Source organism: Schistocerca serialis, chromosome 4, assembly GCF_023864345.2.
Source record: "Schistocerca serialis cubense isolate TAMUIC-IGC-003099 chromosome 4, iqSchSeri2.2, whole genome shotgun sequence".
In the NCBI taxonomy this organism is placed as follows: Eukaryota; Metazoa; Arthropoda; class Insecta; order Orthoptera; family Acrididae; genus Schistocerca; species Schistocerca serialis.
In genome coordinates this window covers 52,284,039-52,306,493 of record NC_064641.1, presented here as the reverse complement: position 1 = coordinate 52,306,493, position 22,455 = coordinate 52,284,039, and the positions used below count along the sequence as shown (strand labels likewise).

The 22,455-nt window shown below is 43.7% G+C and overlaps 1 protein-coding gene across 1 annotated transcript in view; it reads right to left on the bottom strand.

Moving 5' to 3' along the window:
* Positions 1-19,629, bottom strand: part of LOC126473773 (gram-negative bacteria-binding protein 3-like) — a 49,378-nt gene extending 29,749 nt beyond the window's left edge. Inside the window, exons 1-2 of the mRNA XM_050101038.1 lie at positions 19,598-19,629; positions 15,572-15,848 (exon numbers count right to left, since the gene is read on the bottom strand). Of these exons, the coding sequence (XP_049956995.1) occupies positions 15,572-15,827 (256 nt within the window). The 5' untranslated portion in view covers positions 15,828-15,848; positions 19,598-19,629. The remainder of the gene's footprint in view (positions 1-15,571; positions 15,849-19,597) is intronic.
* Between the last annotated feature and the right edge of the window lie 2,826 nt (positions 19,630-22,455).

The following is a 22,455-nucleotide window of genomic DNA, read 5'->3' as shown; positions in this document are numbered from 1 at the left end:
TCTTCGTCCACTAAGAAAAATTTTCAGTTTTAGGAAGAGATGGAAGTCTGGTGGAGCCATATCAGATGAATAAGTCGGGTGTGGCAACAGTTCATACCTTAGTTCGTGTAATTTTTCCGTGGCGACGGCACATGTGTGCGGGTGCGCATTGTCTTGATGGAAGATGACTTTCTTGTTTGCTAAACTTGGCCTTTTTCATGTGTCTTTTGTTGCAATTTGTTCAGGAGGTTAGCATAACATTCACCAGTAATTGTTTGCCCAGTGGGGAGATAATCTGCCGGCCAGTGTGGCCGAGCGGTTCTAGGCGCTTCAGTCTGGAACCACGCGACCGCTACGGTGGCAGGTCCGAATCCTGCCTCGTGCATGGATGTGTGTGATGTTCTTAGGTTAGTTAGGTTTAAGTAGATCTAAGTTCTAGGGGACTGATGGCCTCAGATGTTAAGTCCCATAGTGCTAAGAGCCATGTGAACCATTATGAAAAGATAATCAACAAACAGAATCCCCTTCGCATCCCAGAACACTGATGCCATGACCTTCCCCGCAGAAGGAATTATCTTTGCTTTCTTTGGCGGCGGAGAATCAGCATGTTTCCACTGCTTTGACTGTTGTTTGTCTCTGGGGTATAGTAGTGCATCCAAGTTTCATTTGTGGTTACAAACTGGCGCAAAAAGTCTTGTTCGTTTCTCCTAAAACGGGCCAAACATTGTTCCGATTCTCCATTCTCATGCGCTTTTGATGCACTATCAAGAGTCGCGCCACCCATCTTGCAGATAATTTTTTCATTTCTAATTCTTCAGTTAAAATGTGATATACCCTTTCAGATGACATCTGGCAAGCGTGAGCAAATTCACGCACTTCCAATCGGCGATCCTCAATGACCATTTTGTGCACCTTTGCAATGACGTCTAGAGTAGTGACACATCTTGGCCTACCATTGCTCGGATCATCACCTAAGCTTTCCCAACCAAATTTAAATAATAAAAAAAAAGGTTCAAATGGCTCTGAGCACTATGGGACTTAACATCTATGGTCATCAGTCCCCTAGAACTTAGAACTACTTAAACCTAGCTGACCTAAGGACATCACACAACACCCAGTCATCACGAGGCAGAGAAAATCCCTGACCCCGCCGGGAATCGAACCCGGCAACCCGGGCGCGGGAAGCGAGAACGCTACCGCACAAAATTTAAATTCATTTGTCCACTTGCCAATAGTTGAATATGAAGGAGCAGAGTTCCCCAGTGTATTCAGAAAGTCGGTATGAATACCTTCCTTTACGAAGTACTTAATCACTGCTCGAATCTCGATTTTTTTCGTCGTCGCAAATCACTACGCGGAAACAACAACAGAGCCACACACAGCCACAGCTCTCTTCCAAGAGCACTGACGTGGCACATGTTTACTGGAAACACTCCAATGAATATCATTTGAACAATTCGTTGCGCTAGCGCTGACCTCTCGTGGCGAGCCCGAGAACTTTTCAAACCACCCTCGTAATATTCCTTGACGCAGGCCGTCGACGTTTCCAGGAAGCGGAGGAACGAACATTCTGTCTTTAATGTGACCCCATACACAGAAGTCTATTGGGAGTAACTCAGATGATCGTGGAGGCCAGGATATTGTTCCGCCACGTCCAATCCAAGTCGGGACATTCCTACGGAGATACGCGACAGCATCACGATGATAACGTGGTGGCACACCATCTAGATGAAAAATAAATTCTGTGCCCGTATCCTGTTGTAATTGAGACATTAGGTGATGTTCTGGCATATCCAGGTACGTTATGTCAGTTACGGTTGACTCAGCAAAAAAGAAATGACCGTAAATCTTATTATACCAGCTTACAACACACAAAAAAGAAAAAAAAATTACTTAGGCGAGTCCTATCGATGTTCGATTGCGTAATGTGGTTCCTGCTCACCCCATATCCAAATATTATGCAGATTCACTTTACCACAGATATGGAAGGTAGTTCATTACTGAACACAATTTCACAAAGAAAATTATCTGCAGTCTGCGTTTTGTTAATAGTTTCTACGCAAACTCAGCTCGTTTTTCTTTGTCACTTTCACTTATAGCTTGCAACAGCTCTACTTTGTAGGGTTTGAGTGACAGGCGTTTCTGTAATATCTTCCCCACTGCAACACTAGAGATATTCAATTCTTATCCGGCATGTCTCGTTGATTTATCCGGACTACGAATGTAGTACTGCTGAATTGGATCAACTGCTTCATCAGAGACTGCTAGCCGACCCTGACCTCGCATCCTACGTGATACACAGCCCGTTTTTGTGAAACGATTGTACCAAGTAATAACAGTTTGCCTTTGAGGTGGTGGCTTGCGACATTTTGTCCTGAATTGAAGCGGATTTGTATTTATGAAACCATAAACAACACTCGCCAAGCTCTGTACCGTTACACGACTCCATGGTGTCTGTTGGAACAACTCTTTCGCGCATGCCACCTAGTGGGAACATCGGTAACTAACAGTGTTAGGCGGGAATAGAACGTAAAGAAACATTGCATTCAGTGCTGTATCTACATCTACATCTGATCTACATGGATACTCTACAAGTCACACAGATCAGCGTTAAAACAATGTTTTCGCATTCGGAGGAGAAAGCTGGTGGTTGAAACTTTGTGAGAAGATCCCGCCGCAGCAAGAAACGCCTTTGTTTTAATGATGTCCACCTCAATCCTATGTCAAGTCCGTGACACTCTCAACCCTATTTCCCGATAATAAAAAACGTGTTGCCGTTGAAGTAGTGTAGGCAGTATCTTTAGATGATCTGTTGCATCTTCTAAGTGTTCTGCCAATAAAAGGCAGTGTTTGGTTCACCCTCCTCACAACATTTCCTATGTGTTCTTTACAATTTTAAGTTGTTCGCAGTTGTAGTTCCTAAGTATTTAGCTGAATTTATGTCGTTTGGATATGTCTGATTTAACGTGTAACCGAAGTTTAACGGATTCCTTCAAGCGCTCATATGGATGACCTCTCGCTTTTCATTATTTAGGGTCAACTGCCACCACACAGATACATTTTCGAAATCTTTTGCAATTTGTTTTAATCTTCTGATGCTTTACTTCGCGGTAAACGACAGTGTCATCTGCAAACAACCTAAGACTGCTTCTCTAAATAGTTTGTATACGACTAGATAAGGAACAGCAGAAGGCCTATAGCACTATCCTGGGGAACTCCAGATATCACTTCTGTTTTACTCGATGACTTTCTGCCAACTCTATGAACTCTCTGACAGGAAATCACGAATCCGGTCATATAACTGAGACGCTATTCCATAAGCACGCAATCTGATTACAAGCCGCTTGGAAATACGGTGTCAAAAGCCTTCTGGTAATCGAGAAATACGGAATCAATTTGAAGTCCCTTGTCAATAGCACTCAACACTTCGTGAGAGTAAAGAGCTAGTTGTGTTTCACAAGAACGATGTTTTTTAAATCCGTGTTGAGTATGTGTCAATAGACAGTTCTCGTCGAGGTAATTCGTAATGTGCGGTCACATGTTCCAGAATCGTGTTGTATAACAACGTTAATGATATGGTCCTGTAATTTAGTGGATTTCTCCTATTGCCTTTCTTGAATATCGGTGTGACCTGTGCAACTTTCCAGTGTTTGGGTACGGATCTTTCGTCGAGCCGGCCGCTGTGGCCGAGCGGTTCTAGACGCTTCAGTCAGGAACCACGCGGCTGCTACGGTTGCAGGTTCGAGTCCTGCCTCGGGCATGGATGTGTGTGATGTTCTTAGGTTACTTAGGTTTAAGTAGTTCTAAGTCTAGGGGACTGATTATCTCAGATGTTAAGTCCCATAGTGTTTAAAGCCATTTGAACCTTTCTTTCGTCGAGCGAGCGATTGTATGTGATTGTAAAGCATGGAGGTAGTGCATGAGCATACTCAGAAAAGAACAAAATTGGTATACAGTGCATACCGGAGACCTACCTTCCTTAAGTGATTTAAGCTGCCTCAGTACACCAAGGATACCTACTTCTAAGTTACTCATGTGGCAGCTGTTCTTGATTAGAATTCTGGAATATTTACTTCGTCTTCTTTGGTGAAGGAACTTCGGAAGGCTGTATTTAGTAACTCTGCTTTAGCAGCATTGGGATCGATAGAATTTCCATTGCTGTCGCGCAGAGAAGGCATTGACTGCCCCTTGCAGCTAGCATATTTTACATACGACCAGGATCTCGTTGGATTTTCTGCCAGGTTTCGAGACAAAGTTTCATTCTGAAAACTATTATAAGCATCTCGCATTGAAGTTCGTGCTAAATTTCGACCTTATATGAAGGATTGCCTATCTTGGGGGTCTTGCATTCGCTTAAATTTGAGAAGCTTTTTTCTTTGTTTCTGCAACAGTGTTCTGACCTATTTTCTCTGTCATGGGGGATAAGATTCATCGTTTGTTAATTTATTTGGTGTAATCTCTCAATAGCTGTCTATACTATTTCTTTGAACTCAAGCTGCATCTGGTGTACACTCACATTATTAGTTTGGACTGAGTGGAGAGATTGTCTCTCAGGAAGGTGTTAAGCAAATTTTTATCTGCTTTTTTGAATAGATATATTTTTCATTTATGTTTGGAGGATTTGGAAGTTACAATATGCAGTCTCGCTACGAAAACCTTGTGTTCACTAATCCATATATTCGTTTTGATGCTCGTTATCAGCTCACGATTATTGGTTGCTCAGAGGTCACGTGCGTTTTCACAACAGTTTACTATTGGAGTGGGCTCATGAACTAACTGCTTGAAATAATTTTCAGAGAATGCGTTTAGCACAATTTCGGATGATGCTTTACGTCTGCCTTCGGGCTGAAACCTGTCCCTCCCACCGAAGGTTCGAGTCCTCCCTCGGGCATGCGTGTGTGTGTGTGTGTGCTGTTCTTAGCATAAGTTAGTTTAAGTAGTGTGTAAGTCTAGGGACCGATGACCCAGCAGTTTGGTCCCTTAGGAATTCACATACATTTGAAAATTTGGTAAATTGAAGTAGGCGCCGGCCAGAGTGGCCGAGCGGTTCTAGGCGCTTCAGTCTGGAATCGCGCGACCGCTACGGTCGCAGGTTCGAATCCTGCCTCGGACATGGATGTGTATGATGTCCTTAGGTTGGTTAGGTTTAAGTAGTTCTAAGTTCTAGGGGACTGAAGACCTCAGATGTTACGTCCCATAGTGCTGAGAGCCATTTGAACCTTTTTTTTTTTTAAGTCGGTAGATGTGTGAATTGCCTTTCAGCAATTGAATCATCTGAACTGGAAGGTCGGTAAAAGGCTCAAGCTATTATTTTATTCCAGTTGCCAAGAATAACTTCTAATCATACTAACTCACAGGAACTATCTACTACAAATTCGCTACAAGATCAACTACTTCTAACAGCAACAAACGCCCTACCGCCAACTGTATGTAGCCTATCCTTTCTGAACACTGTTAGGTCCTTCGCAAAAATTTCGGTTGAACTTATCTCCGCCTTAAGCAAATTTTCAGTGCCTATAATGATTTGAGCATCAGTACTTTGTATTAGCGCTTGGAGCTTTGATACTTTTCCAACACAGTTACGACAGTTTACAACTGTTACCCCGATTGTTCTTAGATCTACGTATTTCCTGTGTTCAACCTGCACCCTTTGAGACTGAAGCCCTTTTTGTGTTTCTCTGAGACCCTCTAACCCAAAAAACCGCCCAGTCCACGCCACACAGCTCCCCCTACCCGTGTGGCCGCCTCCTGGCCTTACACTGATATGAATTATTTAATACTTTCACAATTAATGATTTCTACACAAGTAATTTATGAAAGCCTTGCATTGTAAACACTAACGGCGTTATAACACCCTCTGTGGTATTTCAGAAACAAAATTTACATCTGTTGACACAATTTACGGAAATGAAGCCGGGCACGTCGTCGACAAACGCCAATATTTCGACAGGCGCACACCCTGTCATTCTCAAGGCAAGACTGCGGAAGGTTTATAAGCACTCCGATACTTAATTTCCAATAGTTAAGAATAAAGCAACAGCATTAACGCTCGCAGTGCCAAGGGGGAGGGGAGTGTTCTTCACGCCCACCATTTGGAAATATTGTAATCGAGTTAGTTTGTATTTTAAAATTTTTAAAAATCATTATTTTTGGTGAATTCTTCTGATTCCATGAATGTTTTAAACTTTGAATTAAACTTAACCAAAAAATTTAAGTCCTAGTAGTAGCGATCACTTTCCACAATGAATGTCGTATGAAATATTTTCGGCTCAGATCTTACTTACACATCAATATCTCTCTAAAAAGTATGTTGTGAGCAAAAATCAACCAGGTAACGAAATCTGCATATTTTAAACTTCATTTTAGGGTGGGGATAAGGTACTCGCCTCGCCCCCCCTCCCCCCCCCCCTCCCCCCCCCCCCCTCTGCTAGTACACGTTACTGAAAGAGCGTTGATTTTGGAAAGTGCGTTGATGTTGCTAAGGGTGCGCTAAAAGATATTTTCATGTTCTGGCTCTTACTAAGACATCAGTACCTCTTTAAAAAGTATGTTGTTCAAAGGTAACAACAATTAACGAATTTTGTTTCTCTTTAATTTTTTCTGGGGGTGCTGCGTTGGTATTGCTAAGGTTAAAACGTGAACTTGCTTTCCTTGGCGTATGGTATGGAATGATCAGCGGTGAAAGGAATATGAAATAATTGACGTCATAAGTACATCAGATCAAACAGTACCGGTATCGTGCAGTTTATATTGACAATTAGCTTTTTACCCGCTGCTTCTCCTACTAAGTGTGTGTCATTTATATAATTCACACATGTTGTTGTTGTTGTGGTCTTCAGTCCTGAGACTGGTTTGATGCAGCTCTCCATGCTACTCTATCCTGTGCAAGCTTTTTCATCACCCAGTACCTACTGCAACCTACATCCTTCTGAATCTGCTTAGTGTATTCATCTCTTGGTCTCCCTCTACGATTTTTACCCTCCACGCTCCCCTCCAATACTAAATTGGTGATCCCTTGATGCCTCAGAACATGTCCTACCAACCGATCCCTTCTTCTGGTCAAGTTGCGCCACAAACTTCTCTTCTCCCCAATCCTATTCAATACTTCCTCATTAGTTATGTGATCTACCCATCCAATCTTCAGCATTCTTCTGTAGCACCACATTTCGAAAGCTTCTATTCTCTTCTTGTCCAAACTATTTATCGTCCATGTTTCACTTCCATACATGGCTACACTCCATACAAATACTTTCAGAAATGACTTCCTGACACTTAAATCAATACTGGATGTTAACAAATTTCTCTTCTTCAGAAACGCTTTCCTTGCCATTGCCAGCCTACATTTTATATCCTCTCTACTTCGACCATCATCAGTTATTTTGCTCCCCAAATAGCAAAACTCCTTTACTACTTTAAGTGCCTCATTTCCTAATCTAATTCCCTCAGCATCACCCGACTTAATTAGACTACATTCCATTATCCTTGTTTTGCTTTTGTTGATGTTCATCTTATATCCTCCTTTCAAGACACTGTCCATTCCATTCAACTGCTCTTCCAAGTCCTTTGCTGTCTCTGACAGAATTACAATGTCATCGGCGTACCTCAAAGTTTTTATTTCTTCTCCATGAATTTTAATACCTACTCCGAATTTATCTTTTGTTTCCTTTACTGCTTGCTCAATATACAGATTGAACAACATCGGGGAGAGGCTACAACCCTGTCTTACTCCCTTCCCAAACACTGCTTCCCTTTCATGTCCCTCGACTCTTATAACTGCCATCTGGTTTCTGTACAAATTGTAAATAGCCTTTCGCTCCCTGTATTTTACCCCTGCCACCTTCAGAATTTGAAAGAGAGTATTCCAGTCAACATTGTCAAAAGCTTTCTCTAAGTCTACAAATGCTAGAAACGTAGGTTTGCCCTTCCTTAATCTTTCTTCTAAGATAAGTCGTAAGGTCAGTATTGCCTCACGTGTTCCAGTGTTTCTACGGAATCCAAACTGATCTTCCCCGAGGTTGGCTTCTACTAATTTTTCCATTCGTCTGTAAAGAATTCGTGTTAGTATTTTGCAGCTGTGACTTATTAAGCTGATAGTTCGGTAATTTTCACATCTGTCAACACCTGCTTTCTTTGGGATTGGAATTATTATATTCTTCTTGAAGTCTGAGGGTATTTCGCCTGTCTCATACATCTTCCTCACCAGATGGTAGAGTTTTGTCAGGACTGGCTCTCCCACGGCCGTCAGTAGTTCCAATGGAATATTGTCTACTCCGGGGGCTTTGTTTCGACTCAGGTCTTTCAGTGCTCTGTCAAACTCTTCACGCAGTATCATATCTCCCATTTCATCTTCATCTACATCCTCTTCCATTTCCATAATATTGTCCTCAAGTACATCGCCCTTGTATAGACCCTCTATATACTCCTTCCACCTTTCTGCTTTCCCTTCTTTGCTTAGAACTGGGTTTCCATCTGAGCTCCTGATATTCATACAAGTCGTTCTCTTATCTCCAAAGGTCTCTTTAATTTTCCTGTAGGCGGTATCTATCTTACCCCTAGTGAGATAGGCCTCTACATCCTTACATTTGTCCTCTAGCCATCCCTGCTTAGCCATTTTGCACTTCCTGTCGATCTCATTTTTGAGACGTTTGTATTCCTTTTTGCCTGTTTCACTTACTGCATTTTTATATTTTCTCCTTTCATCAATTAAATTCAATATTTCTTCTGTTACCCAAGGATTTCTACTAGCCCTCGTCTTTTTACCTACTTGATCCTCTGCTGCCTTCACTACTTCATCCCTCAAAGCTACCCATTCTTCTTCTACTGTATTTATTTCCCCCATTCCTGTCAATTGCTCCCTTATGCTCTCCCTGAATCTCTGTACAACCTCTGGTTCTTATAGTTTATCCAGGTCCCATCTCCTTAAATTCCCACCTTTTTGCAGTTTCTTCAGTTTTAATCTACAGGTCATAACCAATAGATTGTGGTCAGAGTACACATCTGTCCCTGGAAATGTCTTACAATTTAAAACCTGGTTCCTAAATCTCTGTCTTACCATTATATAATCTATCTGATACCTTTTAGTATCTCCAGGGTTCTTCCATGTATACAACCTTCTTTCATGATTCTTAAACCAAGTGTTAGTTATGATTATGTTGTGCTCTGTGCAAAATTCTACCAGGCGGCTTCCTCTTTCATTTCTGTCCCCCAATCCATATTCACCTACTATGTTTCCTTCTCTCCCTTTTCCTACACTCGAATTCCAGTCACCCATGACTATTAAATTTTCGTCTCCCTTCACAATCTGAATAAATTCTTTTATTTCATCATACATTTCTTCAATTTCTTCGTCATCTGCAGAGCTAGTTGGCATATAAACTTGTACTACTGTAGTAGGTGTGGGCTTCGTATCTATCGTGGCTACAATAATGCGTTCACTATGCTGTTTGTAGTAGCTTACCCGCATTCCTATTTTCCTATTCATTATTAAACCTACTCCTGCATTCCCCCTATTTGATTTTGTGTTTATAACCCTGTAGTCACCTGACCAGAAGTCTTGTTCCTCCTGCCACCGAACTTCACTAATTCCCACTATATCTAACTTCAACCTATCCATTTCCCTTTTTAAATTTTCTAACCTACCTGCCCGATTAAGGGATCTGACATTCCACGCTCCGATCCGTAGAATGCCAGTTTTCTTTCTCCTGATAACGACATCCTCTTGAGTAGTCCCCGCCCGGAGATCCGAATGGGGGACTATTTTACCTCCGGAATATTTTACCCAAGAGGACGCCATCATCATGTAATCATACAGTAAAGCTGCATGCCCTCGGGAAAAATTACGGCTGTAGTTTCCCCTTGCTTTCAGCCGTTCGCAGTACCGGCACGGCAATGCCGTTTTGGTTATTGTTACAAGGCCAGATCAGTCAATCATCCAGACTGTTGCCCTTGCAACTACTGAAAAGGCTGCTGCCCCTCTTCAGGAACCACACGTTTGTCTGGCCTCTCAACAGATACCCCTCCGTTGTGGTTGCACCTACGGTACGGCTATCTGTATCGCTGAGGCACGCAAGCCTCCCCACCAACGGCAAGGTCTGCTGTTTTACAACATACGACCCCAGAGAGGATGTTGAATTAATCTGTGGTATTCAGCTGTGTGGCATAATCTTTGGTCCAAAAGTATTGGCTCGCCTCATTCTCGCAACCTGATTGACACACTGAACAGCAAAAGTAAGAGACAAATTGCACTACATACTTCTCAAGTTTTCTATGTCAGCTAAATAGAGGAGAGAGATACCAAAACCGGTTGTTTTAGAACAATTTTCACTCCCTTCCCATCCCCACCCCTAGGGGCTATAGGGGTATCTTTACCACCTTGTTTATATACAAATAAATGAGTCATTTATACACTAAAGTTTGCTGAAATTGCTTCAGGCGCCCCTGAGTTATGCCTTTACGTCACTCCTTTTCACCTTTACCTCAGTCGCAGGGGTGCCATTGATATCTAACTGTAACAGTAATTTTTTTCAGGTTGCAAGTGATATGTGTACCAAGTATGGGAAAAACTGCTTCAGGCATTGCAGAGATGGTCTGATTGATATGTCACTGTCTTTGCAACCCAACTGCCGCTCAACACACAGACTGCCTACATGATGGTAGATCTCAGCTGTTGTTCCATAAAAATAATCAGCAAAAATTTAAATGTCTCCCCTACCCTAGCTTCCCCCTGCCATTTCTCTTCCCCTCTTCCACCTGCTTCATCGCACCTTGTACATCTTCTCTCTGCTTTCTCACAATATGATCCTCTTCCATCTGCTTCCTCACATCTGTCCGTCTTCCATCTGCCTCTTCACATCTGCCCCTTTTCCATCTGCATCCTCACAACCTGTTCCTCTTCCATCTTCTAATAATCCTCTCATTGTTCGCCCCTCTCCGTCTGTCCATTCCCCCTTCTCTCTATCCATCTTCTCTTTCTTTCTCTCCGTCCACCTTCTTCCCCTCTCTCTGTCCATCTCTCCTCGCCTCTCTCTGTCTACCTCCTCCTCCCCCCTCCCCCCTCTCTCTCTATCTCCTCCTTCGCCTCTCTCTATCTCATCCTCCCACCATCTGTCCATCTCCTCCTCTCCCCATCAGTTGGTCCATCTCCTACACCCCCCCTCATTCCATACCCTATTCCCTCCAGCAATCCGTCTCGTTCTCTCTCTTTCTCTGTGCATCTCCTCCTCCCATTCTCTCATTTCAGCCATGCCCGTCCGCATGTATATCCTCTGTAACGCATTCTGTTACTACCTGCGAAGCCATCTAGATGTCAGTGGCTACCATCCCTTTTCACTCCCACCCATGCCTTTATGGAACTTCGGTGGTTTTTACCATTTCTTTCCAGACAATAAGTAGTATATGTTCCTAATTTGGTTGAAATCGATCCAGTGTTTTAGGAGGAGAGGTAGAACATACATACAAACATGCATTCGTTTTTATGTTACACAGATATAGATTAACAACGAAAAAGCTATTTTCAATATGTGTCACATTTTCTGAATGCTTATCAATATGTAAACATAATTTTCAACATAGTTTGGATTACTCTATCAAAGAATCTTTTTAGTTTGGTTGGATTTAAGGAATACTTTGATGGTCTGTTGTAAGGCATGGACAGAATATTTAGCGCAGAATATTGCTAATGTTAAACAAAGACGAAGATGGTGAAGAGTCGTTGAAAGGAGAGTAACTTGCTTAACATCAAAGGCGGGATCAACATGGTAATGGAAGAAGTGAAACAATCTGCTAACGAGAAAGAAAGATTATAACACAACAGAGGAAGTAAGGAATATATCAGAATCAAATAAGTGCAGACAAAGAAAGCTCTGCTGATATCTGATATTGGTACGGAACTCAGAAGTTTCTGAAAGTGTACGTTTGGAACACAGTATAGAGAAGAACATAGAAATTTAAGTTGGCAGATAAAGGTGGCGAAAGAATTCTACGGAAGACCATTACTAGAAAAAAGGAAACGTTTGTGGGGCCATACGAGTTTGAAAATACTAAAAGTTGATTCTGATTATAGGGACTATCCTCATAATACTATTACAGACACGTTGGAGGTGTGACCTCTATCATTGTCCTGCAGGAAATAACTTTTAAGTCTTTTTATTAGCTGTTAGTTCGCTGAAAAAAGCTTGCAGTATATTGTTCACAAACCTATCAAAAGGTACGACTTGGTGGAAGAAGATCAGTCCAGTAGTTTGTGTTGCGCTAACTGAGCACCACACTCCCGTATCCAGATCATGCAGATGCTCTTGATGTAACTGCTGAAGTTTTTCGGTACTGCAACATCTATTGGCCTGTGATTGCACGCGCCTCGATAAATGCAGCCATACCTCATACAAAATGAGCATTTCAAGATCAACTCCCACATTGCGCTCAGACTGCAATAGCCATTTGAAGTACTGACGTCAAACAACGTTATCTGTTCAGATGAAGCACTATCGTTACCTTGTAAGACTTCAGTTTGAATTTGTGCTCTGCTGTGTGAATAGATGCTGCTGACAGGACAGTTTCAAGTAGTATATGGCGCAACGAATTTCGCATTCTTTCCAGGGCACTTGTCTTGTCTCAGACTTTAAATGAAAGAACTGTTATCTTGTGGTTTACCAATAAATGAAGCGGCACTTCGGTGGAAGGAAGTATTAAGTCGCAAATTACTAAATGTGGGCACGGTGACTGCGCGGCTGTCAGACTAAATACCCAGTGGTGTGGGGATTGGCACTAGGATTTTTTCTGTTGCTTACCGCTTCTCCAATCTCTGGCACTGATTTGCATGTGTGAGAAATGCCAAGTTCTGAGTGCCCGTTATACTGCTGGTACCTCTGTAACTGCTCTGGTAATTGACTTCAAAGGATGGGGAAAGAAAAAGACGTAGCACCCCATGCCTAATAAAACACTGCAATGTTAAAACTGCTTTTGGGCTGAGGAAAGCATTAACTTACGTTTTTATCTGACCATACCTCATAGTGGGACCAAGCCTCAAACTAGTATTACAATACTAAAGTAGTTGCGGTGTTCGTCCAAAGACTCGTTGCTAGGTAACATCATCCCTATCTGATGCTTCCTCATCCATTCGAAACTGTATATACATTCAATTCTTGATCTTTATCTACTCCCCTCCATTACAAATTACCTATTCTTGATTCCCCAGTAACTGTTCTACTGCGTTACTCGTGCTTTTTTCAAATTGCTTCACAAAGCAATTTTCGCCTAGATTCGTTTCTGTTCCTCTTCTGATCCATTCATCAAATCTTCAGCATTCTTCTGTAGCATCACCTTTAAAAAGCCTCCGTTATCGTCCACTGCCTGCTTTCTTATAATGATACACTCAACAGAAATACTTTCAAAAAATACTTCCTAACAAATTTATATTCGATGATAACACATTTCACTTTTCCAGGAAAAACTTTTGTGGCTATTGCCAGTCAACATTTATCTCCTCGTTAGTTCCACACCTAGAGGGGTGGCCCAGTGATCAGTACACTGGACTCGCGTTCGAGAGGACGACGGTCCAAATCCACGTCCGGCTATCCGAGTTTACGTTTTCAATGATTTCCCTAAATCGCTTCAGGCAAATGCCGGGATGGTTCTTCTGAAAGGGCACGATCGATTTTCTTAACCATCCCATAAACGTTCCGAGCTTCTGCTCCGTCTCTAATGACTTCGATGTCGGCGGCACGTTAAACTGTACTCTTCCTTCTAGTTTCTCCTCCGGCATTTATTTTCTAATAAACCAGTTGACCTTCAGTCTGAGGACTGGTCTGACGCACAGCTCACGCTAGCCGATGCTGTGCAAGTGTCTCCTTCGCTCCACAACTATAGCAACTTACATTGAGTTGACTATCGTTAAGCCTTGATCTCCCTCAAAAATTTACTCACCCCCCTCTCCCCCGCCCTTCTTGTTCCGCACGCTCGGAATCCTGCCATTACGATATTGCCACAGGATGTCTCCTGTCCACTAATCTCTTCTTTTAGTCAAGTTCTGCAGTAAATTTCTGTTTCTCCTATTAGATTCAGTACCTCTTCATTAGCTTTTCAATGTAGCCACCACATCTTCAGCATTCATCTGTAGCACTATGTTACGAAAGCTAATGTCTTTGCTGTTCATCGTTGACATTTCACTTCCACATAAAGCTACACACAAGTCACGTGTTTTCAGAAAAGGCTCAGATGTTAACAAATTTCTCTTTTTCAGAAAAACTTTTCTTGCTGTTGCAAGACTGCATTTATATCCTCTCTACTTTTGTCAAAGTGAGCTATTTAGCTACCAAACTAGCAAAACTTATCTACTACTTTTAGTGTCTCATTTTCTTATCCAATTCCCTCGGAATCGCCTCATTCAATTCGTTCCATTTAACTTTTGTTGGTGTTCATCTTATAACGCTCTTCAAGACGCTGTCCATTCCGTTCAACCGATGTTCCAACTCCTTCCCCGTGTGTCACAGATTACAATGTCATCAAAAAAGCTCAGAGTTTTTGTCATCTCGTAGAATCTGGTGTACTGCCGGTGGTCTGCGACTTCCGAACACGATATTTAGACGTCATGACCCGTCGTCTTCGTCAGTCTCTAGAAACACCTGATGAAGATGCCGAGTTACGACGTCGAAATATCATGTAGGGAAGACGCGGACCACTTGAGTACACCCTATTCTACTAGATAACTACGAATCGCTGGGAAAGTCTAAGAAATTATAGTCGAAGTTTTTAATTATAAGGGGCGATCGAAAAGTTTCCGTCTGAATACGATGGCTAAACGTAGCGCGACTCCGATGCGCGTGGGAATGCGCTGACACGTGTTCGAGGGATTAGTGCGGCATTTGTGTTTTTCGACGTGGGTGCTGTAAATGCGGAAACGTGTACAGTGGCGAGGTTATTATCAAATGTGTCGAAACAGGACCAACGTGCTGTTGTCCTCTTCTTGGCTGCCGAAGGACAAATACCGATAGACACCCATCGAAGAATGAAGAATGTGTACGGGTCAGCATGTTTGTCGAAAATCAACCGTGACTTGATAATACACGTCCCCATATTCGCCCAATAGTCCTTATCTCTCATGCCTTCGACCCTTAAAAAAGGCAGTGAAAGTTCGACATTCCTGTCGGACGATGATGTGTAGCAGGCAGTTACGGACTTCTTCGTGCAAAAGGACCAAACGGATAGCTTCAACCTGGTGCATCGGTGGGATCATTGCCTCAATGCTCACGGCGATTTTGCGTGATTGGACTGTACGATCTTCTGACGGAAACTTACGCCCCTGAAGTTTCCATGAACTTTAATTTCCTTTCTACCTTTGTCTTTAGTTTCCTGTACTACATGGTCGGCATACAAATTGAACAATGTGGCAGATAGCCTACAATTCTGTCTCCGTCCCTCGCCAGCTACGTCTGTCTTGCACATCCTTCTACTCTCCTGTACAAGTTGTGGAGGACCTTTTTCTCCAAACAGTTGATCACTGGTACCCTTGAAATTTCAGATTGTAAATGGAATAGAACGAAAACTAGTTTTGGTCTAGAGCACGGTAGCAGTGAGTCTGGCAGGTAGCGTGGTGTACCTGGTATGGAGAAGCGGACCCCCTTGGGCCTGAGCGCCTGTATGTGGGGCTCCGGCACGGAGTAGGCGCCCTCTGCAAGTGCGGCGCGCTGCCCCAGCACGACGGCCGCCACCACAGATGCCACAACTCGTACCAGCGCCATGGCTCGCCCACTGCTGACTGCCGTGGCGCCGGCTGCTCGGCCGCCTATATCTGCAGACCCCCACCTCCAGGCAGCGTACACACGGCAGGCGGGCCCCACTGCGGTTACAGACATCACCTTCTGCGTCACCAGCGCCTGCAAAAAACACTTTGCATACGCCGTGCAAATGCGGAAACTATCTGACTATTAGGCTGTTGATTCAAACTTGTGAACTATTGACTAGAATAACATACAACAAAAAAACAAAAAAAAAAACAATAACCGCAAATCCACATTCACCAACACAACAAACAAACGAATTCATACAGGGTGCGTCAAAAAAATGTATACACACTTTGAAGCGTCATAGAAAATTTATTTCCCGTTCTACAATGTTACATTTCTGGAAATGGAAAGCTTAAATTACAATTGGAAAAATAAATGTACTTTGCAAATGTGATTAATGTTCAAACTGGTGGCCTTCAGCGTCAATACATTTCTGAGTACGAGTCACCACTGATTCCATACGTCGTACAAAGTGTCCAATGAGATTCCTGCGCACACTGCCCGAATCTCATTCCAAAGTGTGTACAAACGTGGTTTACGTTTGTACACCTCATCTTTTACTGTGCCCCATAAGAAGAAATCCAGCGGCGTGGGGTCTGGAGAGCGTACAGGAAACTCGATTAGTCCCCTTCGTCCTATCCACTGGCCTGCCACATTGTGATCCAGGTGTGCTCATACGTCCCTATGCTAGTGCTGCGGCGCGGCACGTTTCTTTTTACCGCCCTGCCAGTGTCCAGCAATGTTCATTTGTCTAGCTAAAAGCTGTAGTAGAAAATACAAGGCCACTACAGTCTACTGCAGGTCGCAACATACATACACTCCTGGAAATTGAAATAAGAACACCGTGAATTCATTGTCCCAGGAAGGGGAAACTTTATTGACACATTCCTGGGGTCAGATACATCACATGATCACACTGACAGAACCACAGGCACATAGACACAGGCAACAGAGCATGCACAATGTCGGCTCTAGTACAGTGTATATCCACCTTTCGCAGCAATGCAGGCTGCTATTCTCCCATGGAGACGATCGTAGAGATGCTGGATGTAGTCCTGTGGAACGGCTTGCCAAGCCATTTCCACCTGGCGCCTCAGTTGGACCAGCGTTCGTGCTGGACGTGCAGACCGCGTGAGACGACGCTTCATCCAGTCCCAAACATGCTCAATGGGGGACAGATCCGGAGATCTTGCTGGCCAGGGTAGTTGACTTACACCTTCTAGAGCACGTTGGGTGGCACGGGATACATGCGGACGTGCATTGTCCTGTTGGAACAGCAAGTTCCCTTGCCGGTCTAGGAATGGTAGAACGATGGGTTCGATGACGGTTTGGATGTACCGTGTACTATTCAGTGTCCCCTCGACGATCACCAGTGGTGTATGGCCAGTGTAGGAGATCGCTCCCCACAGCATGATGCCGGGTGTTGGCCCTGTGTGCCTCGGTCGTATGCAGTCCTGATTGTGGCGCTCACCTGCACGGCGCCAAACACGCATACGACCATCATTGGCACCAAGGCAGAAGCGACTCTCATCGCTGAAGACGACACGTCTCCATTCGTCCCTCCATTCACGCCTGTCGCGACACCACTGGAGGCGGGCTGCACGATGTTGGGGCGTGAGCGGAAGACGGCCTAACGGTGTGCGGGACCGTAGCCCAGCTTCATGGAGACGGTTGCGAATGGTCCTCGCCGATACCCCAGGAGCAACAGTGTCCCTAATTTGCTGGGAAGTGGCGGTGCGGTCCCCTACGGCACTGCGTAGGATCCTACGGTCTTGGCGTGCATCCGTGCGTCGTTGCGGTCCGGTCCCAGGTCGACGGGCACGTGCACCTTCCGCCGACCACTGGCGACAACATCGATGTACTGTGGAGACCTCACGCCCCACGTGTTGAGCAATTCGGCGGTACGTCCACCCGGCCTCCCGCATGCCCACTATACGCCCTCGCTCAAAGTCCGTCAACTGCACATACGGTTCACGTCCACGCTGTCGCGGCATGGTACCAGTGTTAAAGACTGCGATGGAGCTCCGTATGCCACGGCAAACTGGCTGACACTGACGGCGGCGGTGCACAAATGCTGCGCAGCTAGCGCCATTCGACGACCAACACCGCGGTTCCTGGTGTGTCCGCTGTGCCGTGCGTGTGATCATTGCTTGTACAGCCCTCTCGCAGTGTCCGGAGCAAGTATGGTGGGTCTGACACACCGGTGTCAATGTGTTCTTTTTTCCATTTCCAGGAGTGTAGAATTGTCCGGTAAATGGGATGTGGCTAGTACTGAAATAAAATTTTAACTTGGCAATGTAAATTTTCAGGTGTATTTTTACGATAAAGATCACAGTTAATACTGCCAAGTCCGTACTAAGTGTCTACACAATGTAAAGTTCCCACGCACACCACAACCACACACGTAGCCAGTTTATGGTATTTACACCCGTTACCGAAGTTAATAGAGTTCACTAGATCGTTTAGTTACGAAAATGCTCGCTCAAATGTTGTGCACTCTGGTCTACAAGTAATACCTGTTCCAGTCTTAGCTCGCACAACACGCCATGCGGTTTTAACTAACAGTCAAAAGCAATAATTTTGATATTCCGTCCGAAATTCCACACGACTTCCACTATACCGTTCACTTAAATACGCTTTGTACTACTTCGCGAACTCGTAATTAGCATTTTTCCGCGATTTTACAGTACTTTCGTCGGAGCTGCTTTCAATCAGATCTTACTAGTTCGAGCCCTCAGTCCCGACCGACCTAGATCACACCAAAGGCTTTGTTCCCAGCATAGATTGGCGCGAGCCTGCATTTTTCTGATTGGCTGATATCACAAACAGCAAATCAGGTTGCAGCATTATCCCGCGCTAACCCGAACTTTACATCAATGACCAAACATAGTAAAACAATTCTTTCTATGGCGATTGCTAAATAAATAAATTTAGAAAAGTATCAAATATAAAATTACTCCTTCTGAAATTACCGATTAATTTGTGTTCTACTCACGATTTATTAGTACCATAAACTGACTGCCTTTAATTATAGTAAATCCCCTGTATAGTTTAACTGGTACTTCGTGAATAAACAAAACACTTTTGATTTACTTCTGTTTTTCTTCACTCATACAACACTCACACTGCTAATTACTTCACATATAAAACAATTATAATTATGCAACTACATTAAATATTAGTCAAACATAACTTTACAACATTGTTTTGACTACGACTGCTAGCACTGTCCGTCAACTGCTGACCTCTGCCGCCTACTAGTACAACTACGTGCAGCTCCGTAACTCAGGTCCATGTCAGCTGGAGACATCTGTCGATGTCTCATGCCTATAACGATATCATCCTAACAAGTGACAGGAGCGATGCGAAGGCGCTACGCCTCAGTGTGGCGGGGTGCCATCTTGTTGGAAATAAAACTCATCCTTACCGTATAATGCACGAATGGCAGGGAATATGAAGTCAGCAAGCATTGTTAGGTACGTTTCTCCAGTAACAGTACCTTCAAAGCGGAAAGGCCCAATGAGTCCCCTTGCAGACAAACCACACCACACATTTACACCAGGCAAATTCGCAGCCTTTTCAACTGTAATGTGAGAATTATCTTCAGCCCAGTACACACAATTGTGCCTATTGATAGTTCCATTGAGTTTGAATTCGGCTTCATCCGACCAAATTATGCTACCCATAAATCCCGGTTCTAGTCTCACCATCTCCTGAACCCATTCACAAAATTCTAACCTTCGATCTGGATCGTCGTCACTTAGCTGTTGCACCAGCCTTGGAATGTACACACGAAACTTGCCTTTCTTCAGAATGCGTAGCACACTACTAGCACTTACATTACTCTCACGTGCCGCTTGCCTTGAAGATTTTTGAGGCGAGGGCTGAAACAGTTCCAAGACCGCAGTTGTGGAATCATCACTTGTAGCTGTACGAGGTCGCCCTGATCGACCTTTATGCACATCACACACTGTTCCATGAATTTCGAATTTGTCTCGTAGACGTGTAATTGTTAACCTTGAAGGTGGTTCTGTACCATACTCACTGCTCCGCTGTCTTCGAACCGCAGCTACATTCTCAAACTTCCAGTACTACTTAATTATATGCTTCCGGGCTTCGAAGCTCAAACGCACGTCCGCCATGTTGCAGTTACTTCCTTGCCACTGCTGCCACCTGTTGAAGAATCATAACATTACTTTCTCACAGATATTTAACCTTGTAGAACGGGAAATAAATTGTCTATGGCAGTTCAAAGTGTGTATACATTTTTTTGACGCACCCTGTAGATATCACAACGCAAACAAAACACGGCGAAAAACACACATCGACAGTTGATAACACCATAAACAGCAAAAATATTCCCAACCAATACACGTAGGTCTCTAGAAGAGCGTAGCGACCCAAAGGATTGGAAAAGGGCACAGGTCATCCCCGTTTTTAAGAAGGGACGTCGAACAGATGTAGAGAACTATAGACCTATATCTCTAACGTCGATCAGTTGTAGAATTTTGGAACACGTATTATGTTCGAGTATAATGACTTTCCTACTTTGTAGGAATCAGCATGGGTTTCGAAAAAGACGATCGTGTGAAACCCAGCTCGCGCTATTCGTCCACGAGACTCAGACGGCCATAAACACGGGTTCCCAGGTAGATACCGTGTTTCTTGACTTCCGCAAGGCGTTCGATACAGTTCTCCACAGTCGTTTAATGAACAAAGTAAGAGCATATGGACTATTAGACCAATTGTGTGATTGGATTGAAGAGTTCCTAAATAACACAACGCAGCATGTCATTCTCAATGGAGAGAAGTCTTCCGAAGTAAGAGTGATTTCAGGTGTGCAGCAGGGGAGTGTCGTAGGATCGTTGCTATTCACAATATACATAAATGATCTTGTGGATAACATCGAAAGTTCACTGAGGCTTTTTGCGGATGATGCTGTGGTATATCGAGAGGTTGTAACAATGGAAAATTGTACTGAAGTGCAGGAGGATCTGCAACGTATAGACGCATGATGCAGGGAATGGCAATTGAATCTCAATGTAGACAAGTGTAATGTGCTGCGAATACAGAGAAAGAAAGATCCTTTATCATTTAGCTACAATATAACAGGTCAGCAACTGGAAACAGTTAATTCCATAAATTTTCTGGGAGTAGGCATTAGGAGTGATTTAAAGTGGAATGATCATAAAAAGATGATCGTTGCTAAAGCAGATGCCAGACTGAGATTCATTGGAAGAATCCTAAGGAAATGCAATCCGAAAACAAAGGAAGTAGGTTACAGTACACTTGTTCGCCCACTGCTTGAATATTGCTCACCAGTCTGGGATCCGTACCACATAGGGTTGATAGAAGAGAGAGAGAAGATCCAACGGAGAGCAGCGCGCTTCGTTACAGGATCATTTAGTAATCGCGAAAGCGTTACGGAGATAATAGATAAACTCCAGTGGAAGGTTCTGCAGGAGAGAGGCTCAGTAGCTCGGTACGGGCTTTTGTTGAAGTTCCGAGAACATACCTTCACCGAGGAGTCAAGCAATGTATTGCTCCCTCCTTCGTATATACCGCGAAGAGACCATGAGGATAAAACCAGAGAGATTAGAGCCCACACGGAGGTATACCGACACTCTCTTTTTCCGCGAAAAATACGAGACTGGAATAGAAGGGAGAACCGATAGAGGTATTCAAAGTACCCTACGCCACACACCGTCAGGTGGCTTGCGGAGTATGGATGTAAATGTAGATGTAGATATTTTTTTATAAACGCACAGCGAAGGTGAACTGTTTAATGAAGTGTGCTCGCAAACGCGGAAAAATCGCATCCTTGTGTACGCAGTGCAACGAAGTAGAGGAGAGTTTTGTATTTGGGAGCACTTTTCACACTTCCGACGCTAGCCAGCTCTGTATTGGTAGTTTAATATCACGCTTACCAATATGTTCCAAAACGCTGCTCCTAAAACAGCGATTATTCCGCGGATCGTACCTAGGCTTCTGCTGGTGATGAAGTAGTAGGGTCAAGTGTTTTGGATAGTCTTTGGACCAGAGTGTTAGAGTGCCTAATAGAAAGATCCTCTTAGTGTCGCTATCCTACACTACAGGGTCAATGTATGAATATTACACACTTCCTACAGCTTAGGCAAACGAAGCAAATCTTTTTTTTTTTTCTACGATATGCATTATGGGGTTTAAGGGACGCCATTAGTGCATGGGCGATTTCTTGGGGAACCTGAAAAGAGCATTTTTTTACCGTTTTTCGTACCAAAACCTAGCCTCGAGTTCCAAGACGGCTGTGCACAGAAATGGCTCCGCTTTTGACGATATATTCCTAAGATCAATATCTCAAACAATCTAGAAAATTTTTTTGATATCTTTATCTATTTCTGAGATGTTGTTGTTGTTGTTGTGGTCTTCAGTCCTGAGACTGGTTTGATGCAGCTCTCCATGCTACTCTATCCTGTGCAAGCTTTTTCATCTCCCAGTACCTACTGCAACCTACATCCTTCTGAATCTGCTTAGTGTATTCATCTCTTGGTCTCCCTTTACGATTTTTACCCTCCACGCTGCCCTCCAATACTAAATTGGTGATCCCTTGATGCCTCAGAACATGTCCCACCAACCGATCCCTTCTTCTGGTCAAGTTGTGCCACAAACTTCTCTTCTCCCCAATCCTATTCAATACTTCCTCATTAGTTATGTGATC